Source organism: Pinus tabuliformis, chromosome 6, assembly GCF_031772625.1.
Source record: "Pinus tabuliformis cultivar Carrire ecotype Pingquan chromosome 6, CPIR1, whole genome shotgun sequence".
Classification (NCBI taxonomy): Eukaryota; Viridiplantae; Streptophyta; class Pinopsida; order Pinales; family Pinaceae; genus Pinus; species Pinus tabuliformis.
In genome coordinates this window covers 598909352-598928706 of record NC_142292.1, presented here as the reverse complement: position 1 = coordinate 598928706, position 19355 = coordinate 598909352, and the positions used below count along the sequence as shown (strand labels likewise).

General features: G+C 37.0%; 1 protein-coding gene across 1 annotated transcript; it reads left to right on the top strand.

The window, feature by feature from the left end:
* The first annotated feature begins 3411 nt into the window (after window positions 1-3411).
* Window positions 3412-4788, top strand: LOC149259979 (bidirectional sugar transporter SWEET3b-like). The gene is made up of 5 exons (XM_089378194.1): window positions 3412-3453; window positions 3565-3787; window positions 3984-4145; window positions 4313-4435; window positions 4591-4788. The coding sequence occupies exons 1-5, from the start codon at window positions 3437-3439 to the stop codon at window positions 4759-4761; spliced, it is 696 nt and encodes a 231-aa protein (XP_089234320.1). The 5' UTR covers window positions 3412-3436; the 3' UTR covers window positions 4762-4788.
* Window positions 4789-19355: the final 14567 nt, after the last annotated feature.

Sequence of the window (19355 nt, the reverse complement as noted above, 5' to 3'; positions counted from 1 at the left end):
ACTAGTTTAACTAAAAAAAATGAAATAACTCACCTTGGTTGCTACAAATTAGCAACCACACATGCTTAACTAAAATCTAAGCCCTCTAACTCGAATTTACCGAGCTAACTGAGTGAAAGATCATGTCACATAACTTAACTTCCTCCAAATTATTTATTGATTTGGAAATTCAAATTTTCTCAATTTGACCAAGGAAAAATCAAATTAAGACCCTATATATATTTCATAAATGCTCTATAATAAAATAGCAATGGTGTAAATGTGTTTGTATATAAAAAATTTCTTCAACAAATTTCAAAACAATATCATATATAATGAATCGTCAATTGTTGGTGTGTGTTTCCATTAATATACAACTTTTGTTTTTCTCCTCTCCTCTTTATACAAATTATGTTGATAAATTTTAGGTGTTTGTCATAGCTCGCCATATGTTGATGATATCTTTGACGGTGTTTCAAACATAACATTTATGTTAGTAGACTTAAGTATGTTATTTAGTTTTACTGGCCTGTAGAGATTTTGTTTTTCCTCTCTTGTTTTAACAAACTCTGTTCATATGCTTTTAATTTTAATTTTTCATTTTTCAGTTGAGAGGCTCATTCTACATCTAAGTTCATATGCTTTTAATTTTAATTTTTCATTTTTCAGTTGAGAGGCTCATTCTACATCTAAGAATGAGTAAGTGTAATTTTCTCTGTGATCAATTTGGAATTGGCATTTGTCCTTTTTAAAATAAAGGTAAAATATTGATATAATAAAAAATAAAAATGAATATATGTGTTTAGTTTGTTTAATTAAAAATATTCTAAAACATTAAGAATATCAATCTCAATGGCCATAAAAATATTTCACTACTCTCAAGCATAAATAAATATTATGTCCATATAAAATAAAATAGTCTTATATCAACTTTATAGAGAAATAAAGTAATTAAAAATATATACATCATGTAAAACAATTGAAAAATAAAAAATTATGGTTAAAACATTTTAAGAAGTCTCACTTTTTTATGCCCAAATAAATTTTGAAAATGTTGAATCCATTTTATAAATTTATAAAATAGAATCAACATCTTCAAACATAAATATATTTTTTTTATTAAAATTTTGCATTTAAAAAAAAATTATACGGAAAGAAATTTAATCTTTCTAAATTCTTAGTAAGTGAATAAATCAAAAATTAAAATGAAAGAGAATTAAATCTCAAAATCCATCCATATGGTGACATATTGCTAAAGATTGTGTTTCAAAATGAAATATTAAACCTAACCTATCATAGTTTTCAAAATTCTAAAATTTTGACTATCATTAACCTCACTACAATCTACCGTCTTCAGATGCCCCTCTCCCATGCACAAATCCCTATTGAATGCAACTTGTATACCATTGACTCCATCAATAGTATTAACCACTCTGCCAAGATCTTGGACAATCGGTGTCCTTTGAATCCGCTTTACTAAAGAACAAAAGGCGAGCATTAAATCTTTCTCACAGGTTATAGGGATATTAACATGAAATCTAATATCTCATGACGGCCAAATGAAATGCAAATGCTCATTCAATAAAATATTCGGCCACACTTATCTTAATATTTCATAGATGGTTAAATACAAACCGTCCAGGTGACATTTTGGCAAAAATTATCTCAATAATAATCCACGGATGGTTTCTTGTAAATCCATGAATTGACATGAAATGACTTTTATGATAATTATGAAAATCAATGCACGATATCGATAATGGGATTTGGCGAAAAATTCAACTGAAAAATATTTGGGGAATTAGCCTACAGGATACCAATAAATGGAGTGGGTGAAAGACTGAACCAAAATTAATGACCAAACAAATCAGAAGTCATATTCACGTGTGAACGCCGACAGAAGCGCAGGAGGTTCCACTGTTCTCCTACTAACTGAGTGCGCGTACTGAAAAATATTTGGCGATCGTCAGATAGTTGGGGAATTAGCCTACAGGATACCAATAATTGGAGTGAGTGAAAGACTGAACCAAAAATAATGACCAAACAAATCAGAAATCATATTCACGTGTGAACGCCGAACAGAAGCAAAGAAGGTTCCACTGTTCTCCTACTAACTAAAAAATGAGTGCGCGTGCGGAAAAAATCTCATTTGGTCGGCAGATGTTGAAAAATCTCAAGCGCACTTTGAAATGGAGGGATGAAATGTGTTTGCAGGGAGAGACGGACCCAAAACATTGGAATTGTTTCCTGGGCTCTGCCTCAACATTGTAAACATTTCGCCATCGAATCTCCGTGCAGGAAAAAATTGGAAATTATAAGTAGGCAGCCCCACTGTCTCGTATACTCGGACCTGCAAATCCAAATTTCGTGTTTCGAGAACAAAGAAATGAATAATTACTTCGTACGCTTGGGAGTTGGCATTTTAGGTCAGTCAAGACTCTGGTATCCCTGAACATATTAAATATGGAGTAGTCTTTAACGCGACTTTTTGAAAGCTTTTCCGGCGATTTTTTCCGGTGAAAATCCGGCAGTGATTTATTGGAATCCAAGTTTGATAGCTAATTTCTGCACAATGAAACCGTCCCAGGGGTTTTTCAGGGTGCTGAATCCGAATATGCAGTTAAAAAACCATTTTAACTGCAACAAATCATGATTTCATCTCAATTTCTTCCGCCGGATTCCGTCACCGGAATCTCAAAAAGTCGCATTATAGACAACTCCATTAAATATTTGTATATTTGGGTTATCTGGGGTGGTTTCAAAGGTTTCAAAGAATAAGGTGGTTGGGTGGAATAGCCTTTATTTTTTTTCCTATTTTTCTGTTAGTAATATGATGAGTTATAATCTATTTAAATTTATTTTTCTGTTATGATATGATGAGTAAAAATCTATTTAAATTTATTTTTCAGCTCATAATATAATGAGTTATAATTTTCTTACTCATTATATGATCTATTATAATAACTTGATAAATATTGTTATAATAATTTAAGGCATTTCAATTTTGTTATATTGGTTTTTACTTTTTAAGTAAATATATATATAAAGTGGTATCAATACTTTACTCATCCTTAAAATTGGGAAAAGTTGATTTCTTTAGTCTTGTTATATTGGCTCTTACTTTTTAAATAAATATATATATAAAGTGGTATCAATACTTTACTCATCCTTAAAATGGGGAAAAGTTGATTTCTTTAGTCTTATTAATAAAAATATTAATGCTTTAAGAAGAGTCTTTTCCATAAAAATCAAATAATTTTTTTTTTAACGATGCTTTTCTAACCAGCTAATTTTGTTTATCAATAATGTTTCTTTTTTTGAATATTTTCCTAATTAATTTATCCATTTTAGACCCATTTTAGACGGTGTCGGTTGGTCATGGATAAACTCTAATCCTGTTTATTCTGTTTTTTAATTCATCTGTCATGACATTACAGGAAGTGTCTTTGCTTTGCTTATGTATGGAGCATCAACGTAAGTATAAAATATTTCTACTCAACGTATTCTCTTGTATTAATAAACTCGATGATGAATTCAGTACTGAATATAACGCTCAGCACCTTATTTTGTGATGTTCTACAACAGTAATATGTTCAAGATGGTGATAGAAAAGAGAACAACTGAGAGTTTCTCTGGCTTTCCCTATGCAATAGCGCTTTTCAACTGTCTTGTCTACACGTGGTATGGATCGCCTCTGATCAGCAATGGTTGGGATAATGTGGTTGTCATGGTTGTCAATGCCATCGGTGTTCTGCTAGAGCTCTGCTTCGTGTGCATCTATCTCACTTTCGCTCCACCTAAAACCAAAGTATCCTCTCATCACATTTCCGTTAGCGAATAGTATTTATTTAAGCCCTTGGCCTTAGATTAATAGCTTGATTTTAATAGAATATAGTTTAAGCCCTTGGCCTTACATTAATAGCTTGATTTTAATAGAATATAGTTCCTTGGAGGCATTTGGCAGTGGAGAATCTTTTGTATATATTTATGGTGTTTATTTGCAGAGGAATATGGGCATGATGGTTGTTGGCTTATTGGTGCTGTTTGGCACCATTGCAACATGTTCTGTTTGTGCTTTCCATGATGACAAGCATAAGAAGATCTTTGTAGGATCTGCAGGAATGGTGGCCACTGTCATTCTCTATGTTTCTCCTCTATCTGTAATTGTAAGCTCTATATTGTATTATTTTTGAGTAACTGCATTCATGAAACATCTCAAAATTACCACTCCTGGTCACTACATGATATTGTTAGCATCTTCAATTAATGGTACTTGAATTAATAATGATGTATGCTGTACATATTAACATACTCTATCTCATTATACAATCAGAAACTGGTAATTCAGACCAAGAGCGTGGAGTTCATGCCCAGCATCTATTTCTCATTGTTCGCTTTCCTAGGAAGTTTGTTGTGGATGGTGTATGGGGCTGTCAGCAGAGACATTGTCATCATGGTAATATAATGATCAATAAATGCTCTTACTATTTCATGGGAGAATATTCATTTCAACATTGTGTATCAGTATGACTCACCACCATCAACAAATACAGTTACATCAATCTCAGGATGAATTTCATTTTTAACTGTCATGGTCTTCATTTTGCGCAGGCACCAAACTTTGTTGGAGTGCCACTGGGGTTGGGTCAGATGGTTCTATACTGTATTTATGGCCAGAAAAACCGCCCGCCCATTGAAGCTGCAATGGTCGATGCAGGCAAGGCCCTGGACTCAAACAAAGAGAATTACATAGAGGAGGACATAAACATTCACACATTCTAGTTGCAAGTTTGACTTCAAGAAAGCAGACCGTAATACCTTCCAATATGTATGTGCAATATTTCAGTTTTCTACTTTGTATAGAGTTCATGGACAAATGTTGCAAATATGTTATCAAATGTTATAATTTGATTTAGTATTGTTCATGGGCAGAGTTAAAGAGTTCATCGATAGATGTTTCAAATATGTTAGTAAAGGTTAAGCAAAGTTCGTGGATAAATGTGACAAATATGTTAGTTCATGGGCAGAATTGATCGATAAATGTTAAATATGTAAGTATTATAATTCTACTCATGACTGACTTGGTGATTATGGTGTACATATAGATATGGATTACATATGGCGTTTATGATATAGATACAAATTATAATATATAATAGTTTTTTGAGATTTTCTAAAAATTGAGTAGGCATCTGTGAATAAGATTACGATATATAATGATGGAAGATTCGAAAAAGCATGAAGGGGTATGATTCTCATCTTTTCATTTAAATCTTTTGACTTATAAAATCAAATATCGTCTCTATTCAATCATTTCATTAATATTTATTTTAATCAATTCATTTAAAGGACTTTGGACTTATAAAATCAATTATGGTGTCTATTCAATCATTTAATTAATGTTTATTTTATCATTTTCTCGTTCATATCTTATGCTCTTTTATTATGCTCTTCGTTAATAATCATTAATCAATATGAAAATTAGCAAAATATTAATAATAAACAAATATCGTAAATAGATGAATGTTTGATCATAGATGGGTAAAGAGGTTGGGCAACTTTATATTTATCGTTATTTGAAAAATTAAGAGTCAAGTGCTTTTTTTTGTAAGCAATTCCTAAAAACTATGTATTGGGCTTTTTCAAAGTATTAAAGGGAAGGCTACACTTGAAAAATTGTTGAATAGAGAAAATAAATTTATCTATTAAGTATATTGGGCTTTTTCAAAGTATTAAAGGGAAGAATACACTTGAAAAATTGTTGAATAGAAAAAAGAAATTTATCTATTAAGATTTTGGAGGTTAGTTTATTTTTCAAATCTCAAGCTACGTTAGCTGTTTATTGAAGTGAAAAAAATCGAAGATATAAAAGTTGATAAAAGAAAATAAATGTATAGATGTTGATAAGCTAGAGAAATCCATAACAGTTATTTTTGTTAAGAAAAAGAAAGAAATAAGAGAAATCTAAAGTTGCCTTGTTTTTCCTTTCAAAGAAAAATAATAATTTTATTAAAAGGTATAAAATTATATTATTTATGTGTTTTGGTAAATATTTTTAGTTAATTAAGTTCATAAAAATAAAAGGTTTCTCTTAGAGTGAGTAGTAGTTAATGATGATCTCATATGACGTGTTAGTGGCAACTTAAATGAGTAAAAGCTATTATCTTTGAACTTGGAGGGATATTTAGATATGCTTACCCAATTAATTTGAAGATGTAAAAATAGGAAATGTAGGAAAATGAATTATCTTTTTGAATATTTAATTTTTATTTATAGAAATTGTGTCTAACCGTGAAATTTGAGTTTTTCTAAGATCTATATATTATTTTTCATGCAAAATATACAGTTAGTGCAACTTTTGAGTACCTAAATAATGAAATCTAATTATTTAGAAAATTTGTAGAATTGTAAACATTGAATTGTTCTTGAGCACAAAGAGTTTTTCAAAATCTATATTTTAAAGTTTTTAAATTATGAAAGTCATTATATCATTCAAATTACAAGGCCTTCAATTAGTGAAACCTAAAAGGATCTTAACTAGAAAAATTCTTTTTTTATGAGTATGTGGGGTGGGGGTTGTCAATGGCCTCTAGAGCATCATATAAGTTTTTTTTTCAAATGGTTAAGACCAAAAAAATTATAGTGGAAATAGAAGAGGAATGAATTTTAAGCTTTTGACATATGTTAAGGGAATATATATATTAAAAATAAGCAAAATTATTAAATTCTTCTTCAAATTATATATTTAGAATTGCCATAGTAGATTCTGTACGTATTTATGGTTTCATGGAAAATGGATTTGTCTAGCCTATGGAAAAATAACTAGGGAAACATTTAGGGGAACATGGGCTATTTTTGGGACATCTTTTGAAAAAATATTCACTAATTTGGTTAGAATTTTTCTTGTTTTTTACATATAATTGATTAAATGGATGATATTCCAAAAAAAATTACCAATTTTAATAGTATATTACATGTTTTTTATTGAATATGTGCTTACATTCTATACATTTGAATTTTCAAACCATAATAGTTGTCTACAATACTATATATAGCAAAAATATTAAATCCTTAAAAAATAACCTGAAAATAACATAAAAACAAAGATGAGAGATATGTGTATGTTTTCTAAAAATGTGATGTTTTCTTGTATTTGTAACCCAAAATACCAGGTTTATGATCCTAACCTATATTTGAAGCAACTAACTCATCATGCATGTAAGCTTCTCATTGGAAAATAATTTAAATACAAAAAATTGTGAGGGCATTCCTAGTGCTACAAATGTGCATACTTTCCTAGTGCTAGGAACACATGCATGTTCCTGTTTCTAAGTATGTGCAGCCATTCCCATCACTAGGAACGTACATATGCTCATTTTGCTAGGAACTGTTAGCTCTCTTACAAACTTCAACATTTGGAGGACCAAATATCAGCTCGGCCATGTGAATATGCTAAAAGGAAGCTCGTAGCAGTCTGTTTCCTTCTTCCCCTTTAGTTTCCTTATACTCTCTTCACTCCCGCTGTCCTTGTTTTCCTCCAAAATCCTTTGTAAACTTATATTCCCCGTTTAAACCCTCCAAAACCCAACAAGGTCCTTTTTTAGCCCCTTTTCCTTAGCCCTGGGTGCTTAACCTACGAACCCGCGCCCACATAACCCTCCACCTTAATCCCCACCGTCGATCGTGCATCTCGATCTAACGGTCTTCGTGCTTTTCCCGCTTGTTAACGTGTTAGCTCTTTCCACCGTCTGATCGTTCTTGTCGCATGATCTGATGGCGTTCGCACCCCCAATCCTGTAAACTACTCGCGATTTAACCTGCGGGGAAAGTGGTTTCACCGCTATCACATCCGACACGCATCGCGCATTCAATGGTATCGCAACCCCTCTGTAAGAATACCACTGCCTCCCGTAAGCGGTGTGGGGAATACCGCTTACCACCCACTCATACAACCCCCGCTCGTTAACATTCGCACATCTCCATCGCCCAATAGCCATCGCATAGGCCCGACTGCGATTCGACAGCCCACGATTGTCTGATCTTAGGGTCTCCCGATAGTGCCTCCAAATCGTTCTCTGCCGTTGATCCACGCGATCTGACAGTTGATCTTTCTCCATCATGCCTCTGCCATACTGTCCCTGTCCATAACCTGTCCTGTGTACCCGAGAGAAGAAGGACGCCAGAATCCAACACCCTGAGTAGTTAACCCTCAACAACCACATTTAAAAGAAAGCATGGCTGGGAAAGGAAAGTACAGAGCTTGAGCAGATAAAGCATTAATCAGTTATGGAGCTTCTTTCAGTCAACACTCCACCTGCTCAGAGAAGGACTGCTGAATAGCAGAAAAGGTCAAATTGTTCATTAAAGCCAGCAGATCATAGCAAAGACCCCATATTAGAGAGTTAAGGTGGTTGGTGTTCCATTATGACACCTCCACGTATAGCACAGCAGAATATCTTTGTAAACAAACTCTATATATACCTAGAATAGAGATGTAATCAGGGTTGATGGACATTATTTTGATGTAAGGTTAAACTTCTGGAGACTGTAACTACTGTGATACTTGCGGCGTCTGGTCTTCATTTTCAGCTAATACAAGCTTCTTTTGTTTTTAATTGCTCACTTTCCATTTTCTACTCTGTTCTAGGTTGTGCCTGTTATGCATTTTTCATGTGTTCTTGATGTTTAGCATTAGAGGGGCTGTCATCCCACCTCTGTGTTAGAATCAGTATGTATCATTGAATGTGTTATGTAGGTTTCTGTTATTTTAGTGCCAGAGAGCTATCATCCTATCTGTGCATTAGGAAATATATTTGTAGACCTTTTTACTTGTTGCAACCGGCCATCACATGGTCTTGTGCATTTGTTGGTGTGGTCAGTATTCTTCATCTTCACCTATTCCTCAAACTGTGATTAATTGGTGGTCTAAAGCCTTGTAGTCTAGAGGTGTTCACCCATGTCTGGGGTTAAGCATAGTAGAAGTGGTTGTCTGGCTTAAATATGCATCATTTCTTCCATTCATCCAACTATTTCCAACATTTTTGTTGAGTTTGTAATGTTCCCGAGCATCTATGAGATATAACCTAGGAGAGTTTCTTGGGGTGATAACATTAATTGCCGTCGTTGCTGGGGAAAGGAGATTGAAGCTCAGCTTTGTTGGCAAAATGACACAGTTCCAAGCTTTGATGATAGACAAGGTTTGGACACATTTTTTGGTTGTAATCATCTATCTGGTGATTCCACTAGAGGAAGACCAACCTTTGGTGACTCCACATTGAAGTTCTGGCTAAGTTTGTGAAACATACTCGCAGAAATCCTCGGAAATCACCAGCTGAACCAGTGCTTGACGCTGAGAACATTGTTAAGCAGAAGAAAACTATTGCAGAAAGGAGCATCAGGATCAGGTAAGCCTTGAAAGTCCCATGTATCTCTGCTAGTGAAGAAGTCACCTTCAGAGATCCATAAAGCTCCTTGTTCATTCATTTCCCTTTCGGATCTTAGTCCAAAGAAGCATCCATGCTGTCCATCATATTCCTCTGTCTCTGTCATCCTTTTCATTGATCCATTCTACTCAATCTACCAATATCCTTTCATATACGCAGTCATGGCAGGACAGCAAGCTCTTACAACGATAGAAAGAATCATTGCTGTTAGGTATGGACCTTTGGTCTTTCCTATCCCTTTGAATGCCATGCTTGTGGGAGATTATCAAGAATATATGCCTAAGTTTACTGGTACAGAAGAAGTAATAGTTGAAGAGCACCTGGAGGCCTTTTATAGCTATGCTGATAACCTGGATATCAATGAAGAGGATGTGTGGATGAGGGTTTTTGTCCAAAGCCTAGATGGAGAGGCTAGAAAATGGTTCAGAGAATTACCCCCTAGGTCTATTGCAGACATTGAGGCCCTAGATGATGTGTTCCTAAAGCATTGGGGGGATAATAAAGATCTGCTCTATTATCATACTGAATTTGGGAACTTGCAGAGAGAAGATGGTGAGCTACTGTCTGATTTCAACAAGAGATTCAACCATATGTATAGCATAATACCAGCTGAAATAAAGCATACCCCTACTTCTGCTATGATTACTTATGCCAATGCCTTCGATTCTCATTTTTACCTATTGTTAAGAGAAAGAAGATGTGCTTCTTTGGCTGATATGCAAAATGCAGCGTTTGAAGTAGAAGCAAACATCATTGCTTTAGAAAGACTCGAAGGTGATGCTGAAAGGAGAAGACAAGGAGGTGAGTCCTCATCATCCTCTGATCCTAAGAGCGATAAATTGGCTAGGATGATAAAGCTATTGGCCTCTGAAGTTTCCAAACTAGAAGCTAAGTAGTATTCTGAGGAAGTGGGATCTCCTTGTGACTTTTCTCTTCCAACTCCAAATCCATATAGAGGAGCACCAAAGCAGTTGCACATTTTGCAGAGAAATCAAGATGCAAATGAAAATCAAAGGGTGAATACCCTTTTTCAAAGCATGGTCATGGAGGAAGAGCAACATGAAGAAGAGGAGGAGGTCCATGGTTTGGAAGATAAGGGCAGTGCCCCTTTCCTGACGAGAGCTGCATATGAAGAAGCATTATCCAAAGGCACTGCTCACCAGTTTGTTGTACTTGCAGAACAATAAGCTGATCAGTAGAAGCAGCCAGTAGTAGGTCCCACCATCCTCCAAGAATCTGAGCCCAAAGCCAGCACATCTTCTAATGACTATGCAGATCTGCAAATTACCCAGCCAACTTTTGTCCCCAGCCCAGTGACAAATAAGGGAGAGAAAAGCTCCCCATCATCTTTTGTCCCTCTGTCTGCTCAAGTGACAATCCCTCTAAGTTGCCCCCTAAACATTAAGGCAGAACAAAATTCAATGCTCAAGGCTGATATGGATAATATCTATCTTGATATTCCGAAGCCTGCCCAGTTGGCCCCCACACAGCTTAAAAAGGTAGCTTGTCAGATGACAGAGGAAGAGGGTGTACAGTTGTGGGACTCCTCCTTGGATGAGGATTGTTCTAAGAAAGATGCAGGAGCAGATGGTGTCTTTGTGTCCTACACACATGAATACATTGGTACACCATTTATACTAATTGTGTAGGTAGCAGATGACACAGAGAAGTACACTGCATTCATTGTTATCCAGCAGGTGTACAAAAGCTCCCATGAAGAACATCCAAGGAGGAGAGCATACAGAAGGGAGATGAAATTTCATCCATATCTACCTATTAAGCTCAAATGTCCTAAACTTTTTGAGGTAAATGATCAGATAAATCCAGTTTTGCATATCTATGATGAACTGACCGAGAGGAGGGGAAACAATTTTGGTGGCCGAGTAGATGGCCAGTTTTGAGGATTTATGTTTAAGTTTTCAAGCCTTAATGTTGTAATTGTTTTCTTTTTAGTATAGAATTAATTAGACTCCATGGCCAATGGAATACTAGGCAAATGTTTTTAAGCTGGTTTTGTATGAAGGCATTGGTCTGCAGTTCTTGAGACCTCACAGGGAGGATCTCATCCCTAGAAGGAGCCAGGGTCATCTCTCCTACAAACTTTAGCATTTGGAGGACCAAATATCAGCTCGGCCATGTGATTATGCTTAAAGGAAGCTCGCAGCAGTCTATTTCCTTCTTCCCCTTCAGTTTCCTTATACTCTCTTCACTCTCGTTGTCCCTGTTTTCCTCCAAAATCCTTTGTAAACTTATATTCCCCGTTCAAACCCTCCCAAACCCAACAAGGTCCTTTTTAGCCCCTTTTCCTTAGCCCCAGGTGCTTAACCTATGAACCCACACCCATATAACCCTTCGCCTTAATCCCCACGTCGATTGTGCATCCCGATCTAACGGTCTCCGTTCTTTTCCCACTCATTAATGTGTTAGTTTTTTCCACCGTCCGATCGTTCCTGCCACATGATCTCATGGCGTTCGTAGCCCTGATCCCGTAAACTGTTAGTGATTTAACCCTCGGGGAAAGTGATTTCCCCGCCGTCACATCCAACACGCGTCACGCATTCAATGCTATCACAACCCCTCTGTAGGAATACCACTGTCTCCCATAAGCGGTGTGGGGAATACCTCTTACCACCCACTCGCACGTCCCCGCTCGTTAACACTTGCGCATCTTTGTCACCCGATAGCCATCGGATCTACTCGACTGCGATCCGACAGCCCACGATTGTCTGATCTTAGGGTCTCCCGATAGCGCTTCCAAATCATTCTCTACCGTCGATCCATGCAATCTGATAGTTGATCTTTCTCCATCATGCCTCCGCCATACTATCCTTGTCCATAACCTATCTCGTGTACCTGAGGGAGGAAGGAGGCCAGAATCTAGCACCCTAAGCAGTTAACCCTCAACAACCTCATTTAAAAGAAAGCATGGATGAGAAAGGAAAGTATAAAGCTTGAGCAAATAAAGCATTAATCAGTTATGGAGCTTCTTTCAATCAACACTCCACTCGCTCAGAGAGGGACCACTGAACAATAGGAAAGGTCAATTTGTTCATTGAAGCTAGCAGATTGTAACAGAGACCCCATATCATAGAGTTAAGGTGGTTGGTGGTCGATTATGACACCTCCACGTATAGCACAACAGAATATATTTGTAAACAAACTCTATATATACCCAGAATAGAGATGTAATTAGGGTTGATGGATGTTATTTTGATGTAAGGTTCAACTTCTGGAGATTGTAACTACTGTGATACCTGTAGAGTCTGGTCTTCATTTTCAGCTAATACAAGCTTCTTTTGCTGTTAATTACTCACTTTCCATTTTCTACTCTGTTCTAGGCTGTGCTTTTATTGTGCTCTTGATGTTTAGCATTAGAGGGGCTGTCATCCCACCTTTGTGATAGAATCAGTATGTATCATTGAATGTGTTATGCAGGTTTCTGTTATTTTAGTGCCAGAGAGCTATCATCCTATCTGTGCATTAGGAAATAGATTTGCAGACCATTTTACTAGTTGCAGCCGGCCATCACATGGTTTTGTGCATTTGCTGGTGTGGTCAATATTCTCCATCTTCACCTATTCCTCAAACTGTGAGTAATTGGTGGTCTAAAGCCTTGTAGTCTACGGGTGTTCACCCATGTCTGGCGTTAAGCATAGTAGAAGCGGTTGTCTGGCTTGAATATACATCATTTCTTCCATTCATCCAACTATTTCCAACATTTTTGTTGAGTTTGTAATGTTCCCTAGCATCTTTGAGATACAACCTAGGAGAGTTTCTTGGGGTGATAACAGGAACATGTGAGATTTCTTGCCACTAGGAATGCACACACATTCCTGACACTAGGAATTTCTGCACTTTCCTAATTATAAGGCTTTGTACACATTCATACTATTACGAATGCACATGCATACTACTACTAATAACTTTAACACACAGGGAATGGTTTAGTTGGGGTTGGAAGGGAGGGAGAGAGGAAGAGAGGTGGGGATAGAGAAGTTGAGGGAGATAAAGAGTGAGGGTTGGGAAAAATGACTAGTTGTGTGAGGGATGAACATCAGGAGAGAGAGTTGAAAAGTGAGAGAGATAGGTTAAAAGGGTTGGGAATTGAGAGACAGGGACAATGTGGGGAGAGAGATTTGTGAAAGAGATGGTGAGGATAAGAGATATAGATTTAGAGGGGAGGGAGTCAGGGGAGAGAGAGAATGTGTGAGTGGTTGAGTCAGTAAGAGTTGGTGGGAAGGACAAATGGAGAGAGTGTGTTCCTAGCTCGAGGAATGCATGCATGTTCCTACCACTAAGAATATCCATATGTTCCTATAGCTAGGAACTTTAACACATGGGAAATAGTTGAAGTGGGGATAAGACAAATAAGGAGGGGGAGAGAGGGAGAGATAGAGGAGCCAAGGGAGATAGAGAGAGAGAAGGGGGAGGGGAGAGTTGGGAAGAATGAGAAGATGACTGAGGGGAAACAAGGGGGAGATAAAGAGAGAGAATTAGAGTTGAAAATCTAGAGAGGGTGGGGAAGGAGGAGAGAGGAAGAGTGGAGAGGAGAGAGATGGAATTGTTGGAGACAAATGAAGGAAGAGAGAGATAGAATTAGAGGGGTGTTTTCTAAAATAGGGACTTATAGAGGGACGGAAGGAGAGACAGAGAGAGAGAGGGAGGGAGAGTGGAGAGCAAAAAGAGGGAATTGTTGGAGACACGGAAGGAAGAGAGAGATAGAATTAGAGGGGGGGCTTGAAATATGGATTTATAGAGGGAGGTAAGGAGAGAGAGAGAGAGAGAGAGAGAGAGAGACTAAGGAAGAGGGAGGGGAAAGAGATAGGAAGGAATAAGGAGGATATATAGTGTGTGGGAGAGAGAGAGAGAGAGAGAGAGAGAGAGAGAGAGAGAGAGTAAGGAAGAGGGAGGGAAAGAGATAGGAAAGAATAACAAGGATAGATAGTGTGTGGGAGTGAGAGAGAGAGAGAGATGGGGGGGGGAGAGAGAGAGTGGAGGGGGGGGGGGGGGTAAAAATATTGGGGGAGGGAGTGTGTGTTTGTGTGTGTCTGAGAGAGGAAGAGAGAAAGAAAGAGTGAGAGATAGAGAGATGAAACTGGGGAGGAGGAAGATAACAATAGAGAGGGATAGAGATAGATAGAGAGAGAGAGAGAAGGGAGAGGGAGGGAGAGAGGGGGAGGGAGAGGGAGAGGAAGGGAAATTGAAGGGGGAGAGAGAGAGGGGGGAGAGATAAAGAAAGAGTGAGAGATAAAGAGATGAAAGGGGGAAGATAACAAGATAGGGGAAGGGAGAGAGAGAGAGAGATGAAAGGGGGACAGTGGAAGAAAAAAAAATAGGGAGAGAGAGAGGGGAGAGAAATAAAGAGTGAGAGATAGAGGGATGAAATGGGGATGATAACAATATAGGGGGAGGGAGTGACAAGGAGAGAGAGAGAAATATAGGAGGTAAATAGAGACAAATATATAGGGTTTTGTGTGTGTGAGTGAGAGAGAGGGGGGGTAGGGAGGGAGTTGGAGGAAGTTATTATGAAGGAGGGACTAAGGGAGGCAGAGAGGGATACAAAATTAGAGTAAGGGGGGAGAGAGAGAGGTGAGATATTTATATAGAGTTGGAGATTTCAAAGAGAGAGAGAAAGAGGGGAGAGAGAGTAAATAGAGATAGATCTAGATGGATATGTGTTTGTGTGAGAGAGTGAGAGTGGTGGGGGAGGGTAGGGAGGGAGTTGGAGGTCCAGGTTACTGTGAAGGAGGGACTAAGGGAGGCTAAGATGCATACCAAAATAGAGTAAAGGTGGGGGGGGGGGGGAGAGAGGTGGAGATATTTAGACAAAGTTAGAGATGGAGGGAGAGATAGAGATAAAAAGAGTGAGGTAATGTGAAGGGGGGGGGGGGGGGGGGGGGGGTAGAGAGAGAAAGAGAGAATGGGAGATAGAGAGTAAATTTAATGGCAATTTTTATGAAGAAGGGATTGAAGGATCGAGGGAGGGATAGAGATGGAGATGAAGGGGGTGGGGGAGGGGGGATAGTTAAGGACGGAAGGAAATAGTGAATGGAATTTTTTATGAAGAAGGGATTGAAGGACTTAGGGATGGATAGAGAAAGATATGAAGGGTGGGGGGGGAGGGAGGGAGATATACATAGGGATAGATCTAGAAGGGGGAGGGAAGAAGGGGGAGAGGGAGTGGAGAAGGGAGGGAGGGAGAGAGATACATAGATATGCATAAAGAGTGGAGGGGTTAGAGGAAGTGAGAATAGTTGAAAGTGTGTGTGTCTATGTGTGTGTGAGAGAGAGAGAGAGAAGGGGTGGATGAGAGAGAGAGAGTCATAGAAATAGGGATGGATACACACACACACATAGATATATATATATATATATATATATATATATATATATATATATATATATATATATATATATATATAAATATATATATATATATATATATATATATATATATATATATATATATATATATATATATATATATATATATATATATATATATATATATATATATGTATGTATGTATATATATATATATAGATAGATAGATAGATAGATATATAGAGAGAGAGAGAGGAAACAACTCACAAAAGGATAGAAAAGATGGATCAACACCTTAGAATTTAGCCTCTTTGAGAGGGCAACCTCCTTTACATTACACAAATCAACAATTCTTCGATGATTCAAATGAATAAACCTTCTTCTATATATAAGAGTCTAAGGGGTCATAATTTAATCAAGTTGAAATAAGAGTAATAACATAAGTGCACAAAAATAATAATAGTGGGTTCCTATGGGGCATACTAATAACAATATGGGGACAATAGGTGCACAACAATAACAATAAGGGATACAATGACAATAGTAATGGGGGAATCACTAGTATTATAGGGGCCTAACATGCCCCTCTCCTTCTGAAAAGTGTTGTCTTCAACGCATGAGTAGTTTTTCTTGCCTCTTTATAAAATTCTCATCCTTCCATGTGGAATATTTAGGGGATAAGTTCTTCCACTTGATGAGATACTTCGAAATTGATTGATTTCGTAGTTGTCGAGTTCCTGTTTCTGTTACTACTTCTGGTTCCAATATGAATTTTCCTTCCTCGTCAAGTTTTGGCAATATTGTTTGAACTAGGAGCTTGTCACCTATAACCTTCTTTAAACATGAAACATGGAAAACTGGGTGCACTTAGAAAGCTGCAAGAAGCTCCAATTTGTATGCCATAGTACCAATGTTTTACAACACCTTGTACAGACCATAATACTTTGGTGATAATTTATTATCCTTCTTAGCTTGCTTGAGGGACATTTTTTTATATGGTTGTAGCCATAGGAATATCCAGTCAAATTTGTTTATATGGTTGTAGCTGTAGGAATACTCAATGTGATGTTCCATTGTTTGAACCTTAGAATTTTCTGTTAAATATGATGTGATGGATGGTGGATGATATCCATAAAGTGCTATAAATGGGGTCATTTTTCTTGCAATATGGAAGGAAGTGTTATACCACCATTCAGCCAGAGGCAACCATTTGACCAATTGTGTCTATTTATCAGATACAAAGAAACGAAAACATCCTTCCAAACATTTATTTACTATCTCAGTTTGCCCATTAGGTTGAGGATGATAAGATGATCTATGAGCTAACTGAGTACCGAGACAAGAAAATAATTCTCTCCAAAAATTTCTAGTGAAAATGGGATCTCTGTCACTTACAATAATCTTTGGGTTTCGATGTAGCTTTGGAATTGTTTCCATAAATGCAGTAGAAACTGTATTGGCTTTAAATGGATGTGATAATGCACAAAAGTGTGCATACTTGGTAAGTCTGTCAACTACCACCATGATGACACTCTTTCCCTTGGACTTGGGTAAAACTGTGATAAAATCCATTGAAAATTCATCCCAACGTTGGCTTGTAATGGATAAAGGTTGTAATAGTTCTGGGGTCTTAATTGTTTCAACATTATTTTGTTGGCAAACCAAACATTCCGCCACAAACTTTTGAATATCCAATTTAAGGCCATCCCAAAAAAATTCCTTCTTAACCCTGTGGTAAGTTTTTAAAAATCCTGAGTGCCCTCCTAAGGGAGAAGTGTGCAATTCCGTAAGAATATTTTGTTTGAGTTGGGAATTCTTACATAGGTATAAGTGATCTTTGTACCATAACGAATCATTTTTCCAGCTAAATGTATCAGATGTACTGGGATCTTGTTGTAACTTTCGAATGATTGTCCACACTTCTTCATCATTCTCCCATGCCTCCCTTGCTTCGTTTATCCAATCTAGTTGGATAATAGAAATGGCGCACAACAATGCTTCCACATCCTCATCCTTTCTCGAGAGTGCATCTTCCACAACATTTTTCTTCCCTTTTTTGTAGATGATTTCAAAGGCATAAACCAACATCTTTGCGACCCACTTTTGTTGCTCTTCAGAGGATAATATTTGTTCTAAAAAGTATTTAAGACTATCATGATCCATTTTTACCTTGAAGTGTCTTCCTGTTAGGTAGGGTCACCATTTCTTAAGTGCATGTAGTATTGCCAACATTTCCTTCTCATAAATAGCTTTGTGTAAATACTTTCCCTTGATTGGATGACTTTCGAAAGAAATGGGTCTTTCATCTTGCATTAAAACATCACCAATTCCATTTCCTGGAGCATCACATTCCACAATAAAGGTTTTTGTCAAGTCCGGCATAGGTAAGACCAGTGCTTGGCACATTGCCTCTTTAAGATCTTTGAAGGCCTCCATTGCTTCTAGAGTCCATGAAAATGAATCTTTCTTCGATAATGTTGTTAGAGGTGCCTTTATTTTCCCTTAATTCTTAACAAACTTATGATATTACCGTGTCAACCCAGGAAATCCTCAAAGATTCTTTATGGACGTGGAGATTTTCCATTCCTTAATGGATTTAATTTTGCTGGGGTCTACCTCAACACCTTCATGAGATACAATATGATGCAGAAATTCCACCTCTTGTACTCCAAAGAAACATTTGGAGCTTTTTGCATATAATTGTGTCTCCTCCAATAGTTTGAGCACCCTGTCAACATGTTCAACATGATCCTTCCAAGACTTGTTGTAGATTAGTATATCATAAAAAAATACTAACAAAAATTTTCTAAGGAAGTGTTTGAAAATGGAATTCATCAAACCTTGAAATGTAGAAGGTGCATTGGTAAGGCCAAAAGGCATGACCAAAAATTCATAATGACCCTCATGAGTTCTAAATGTTGTTTTCAGAATGTCTTCAGTCTTCATTATGATTTGATGATATCCTGAACGAAGATCCAACTTGGTGAAGTAAATTGATCCATGCAATTCATCCAATAATTCATCAATGACAGGAATGGAAAAATTATGTTTAATAGTGAGCTTGTTGAACTCCCTATAATCCGGACACATGAGCCATGATCCATCCTTCTTGTGCACCAATACTACTGGACCAGAGAAAGAAATTTGAATAGGTTGAATTATACCAGCCTCTAGCATTTCTGCAACCATATGTTCAATTTCACTCTTTTGAGCATAGGGATATCTATATGGCCTGATGTTTGGAGGAACACTTCCTGGAATTAAATGAATAGCATGATCATGATCACGAATAGGTGGGAGACATTTGGGAATCTCAAATATCTTGGAATGATTATCCAATACTTTTTGGAGATTTGGGAAAATAGATGATTTCAATGTGGGAACCTCTAGTGAACATAATTGTGCAATTACACCTTTTTGTTCCATTTTTAGAAGCTTTTTCATATCGTTAGAGTTGATTATAATTCCCGATTTCCCTACAATACCTCTTAATTCAACTTCCTTTCCTTCTACACAAAATTTCATGAAACATTCTTGAAAATTAAAAGCTATTGTACCCAAGGATTGTACCCATTGGACTCCTAGTACAACATCAACACCACCCATTGG

What these genes read in the sequence shown, in the direction of transcription:
- LOC149259979 (XM_089378194.1), top strand. An exon ending in TCGCTCCACCTAAAACCAAA is followed by an intron (nt 3,788 to 3,983) that starts GTATCCTCTCAT and finishes GTTTATTTGCAG; the next exon opens with AGGAATATGGGCATGATGGT. An exon ending in TTTCTCCTCTATCTGTAATT is followed by an intron (nt 4,146 to 4,312) that starts GTAAGCTCTATA and finishes TTATACAATCAG; the next exon opens with AAACTGGTAATTCAGACCAA.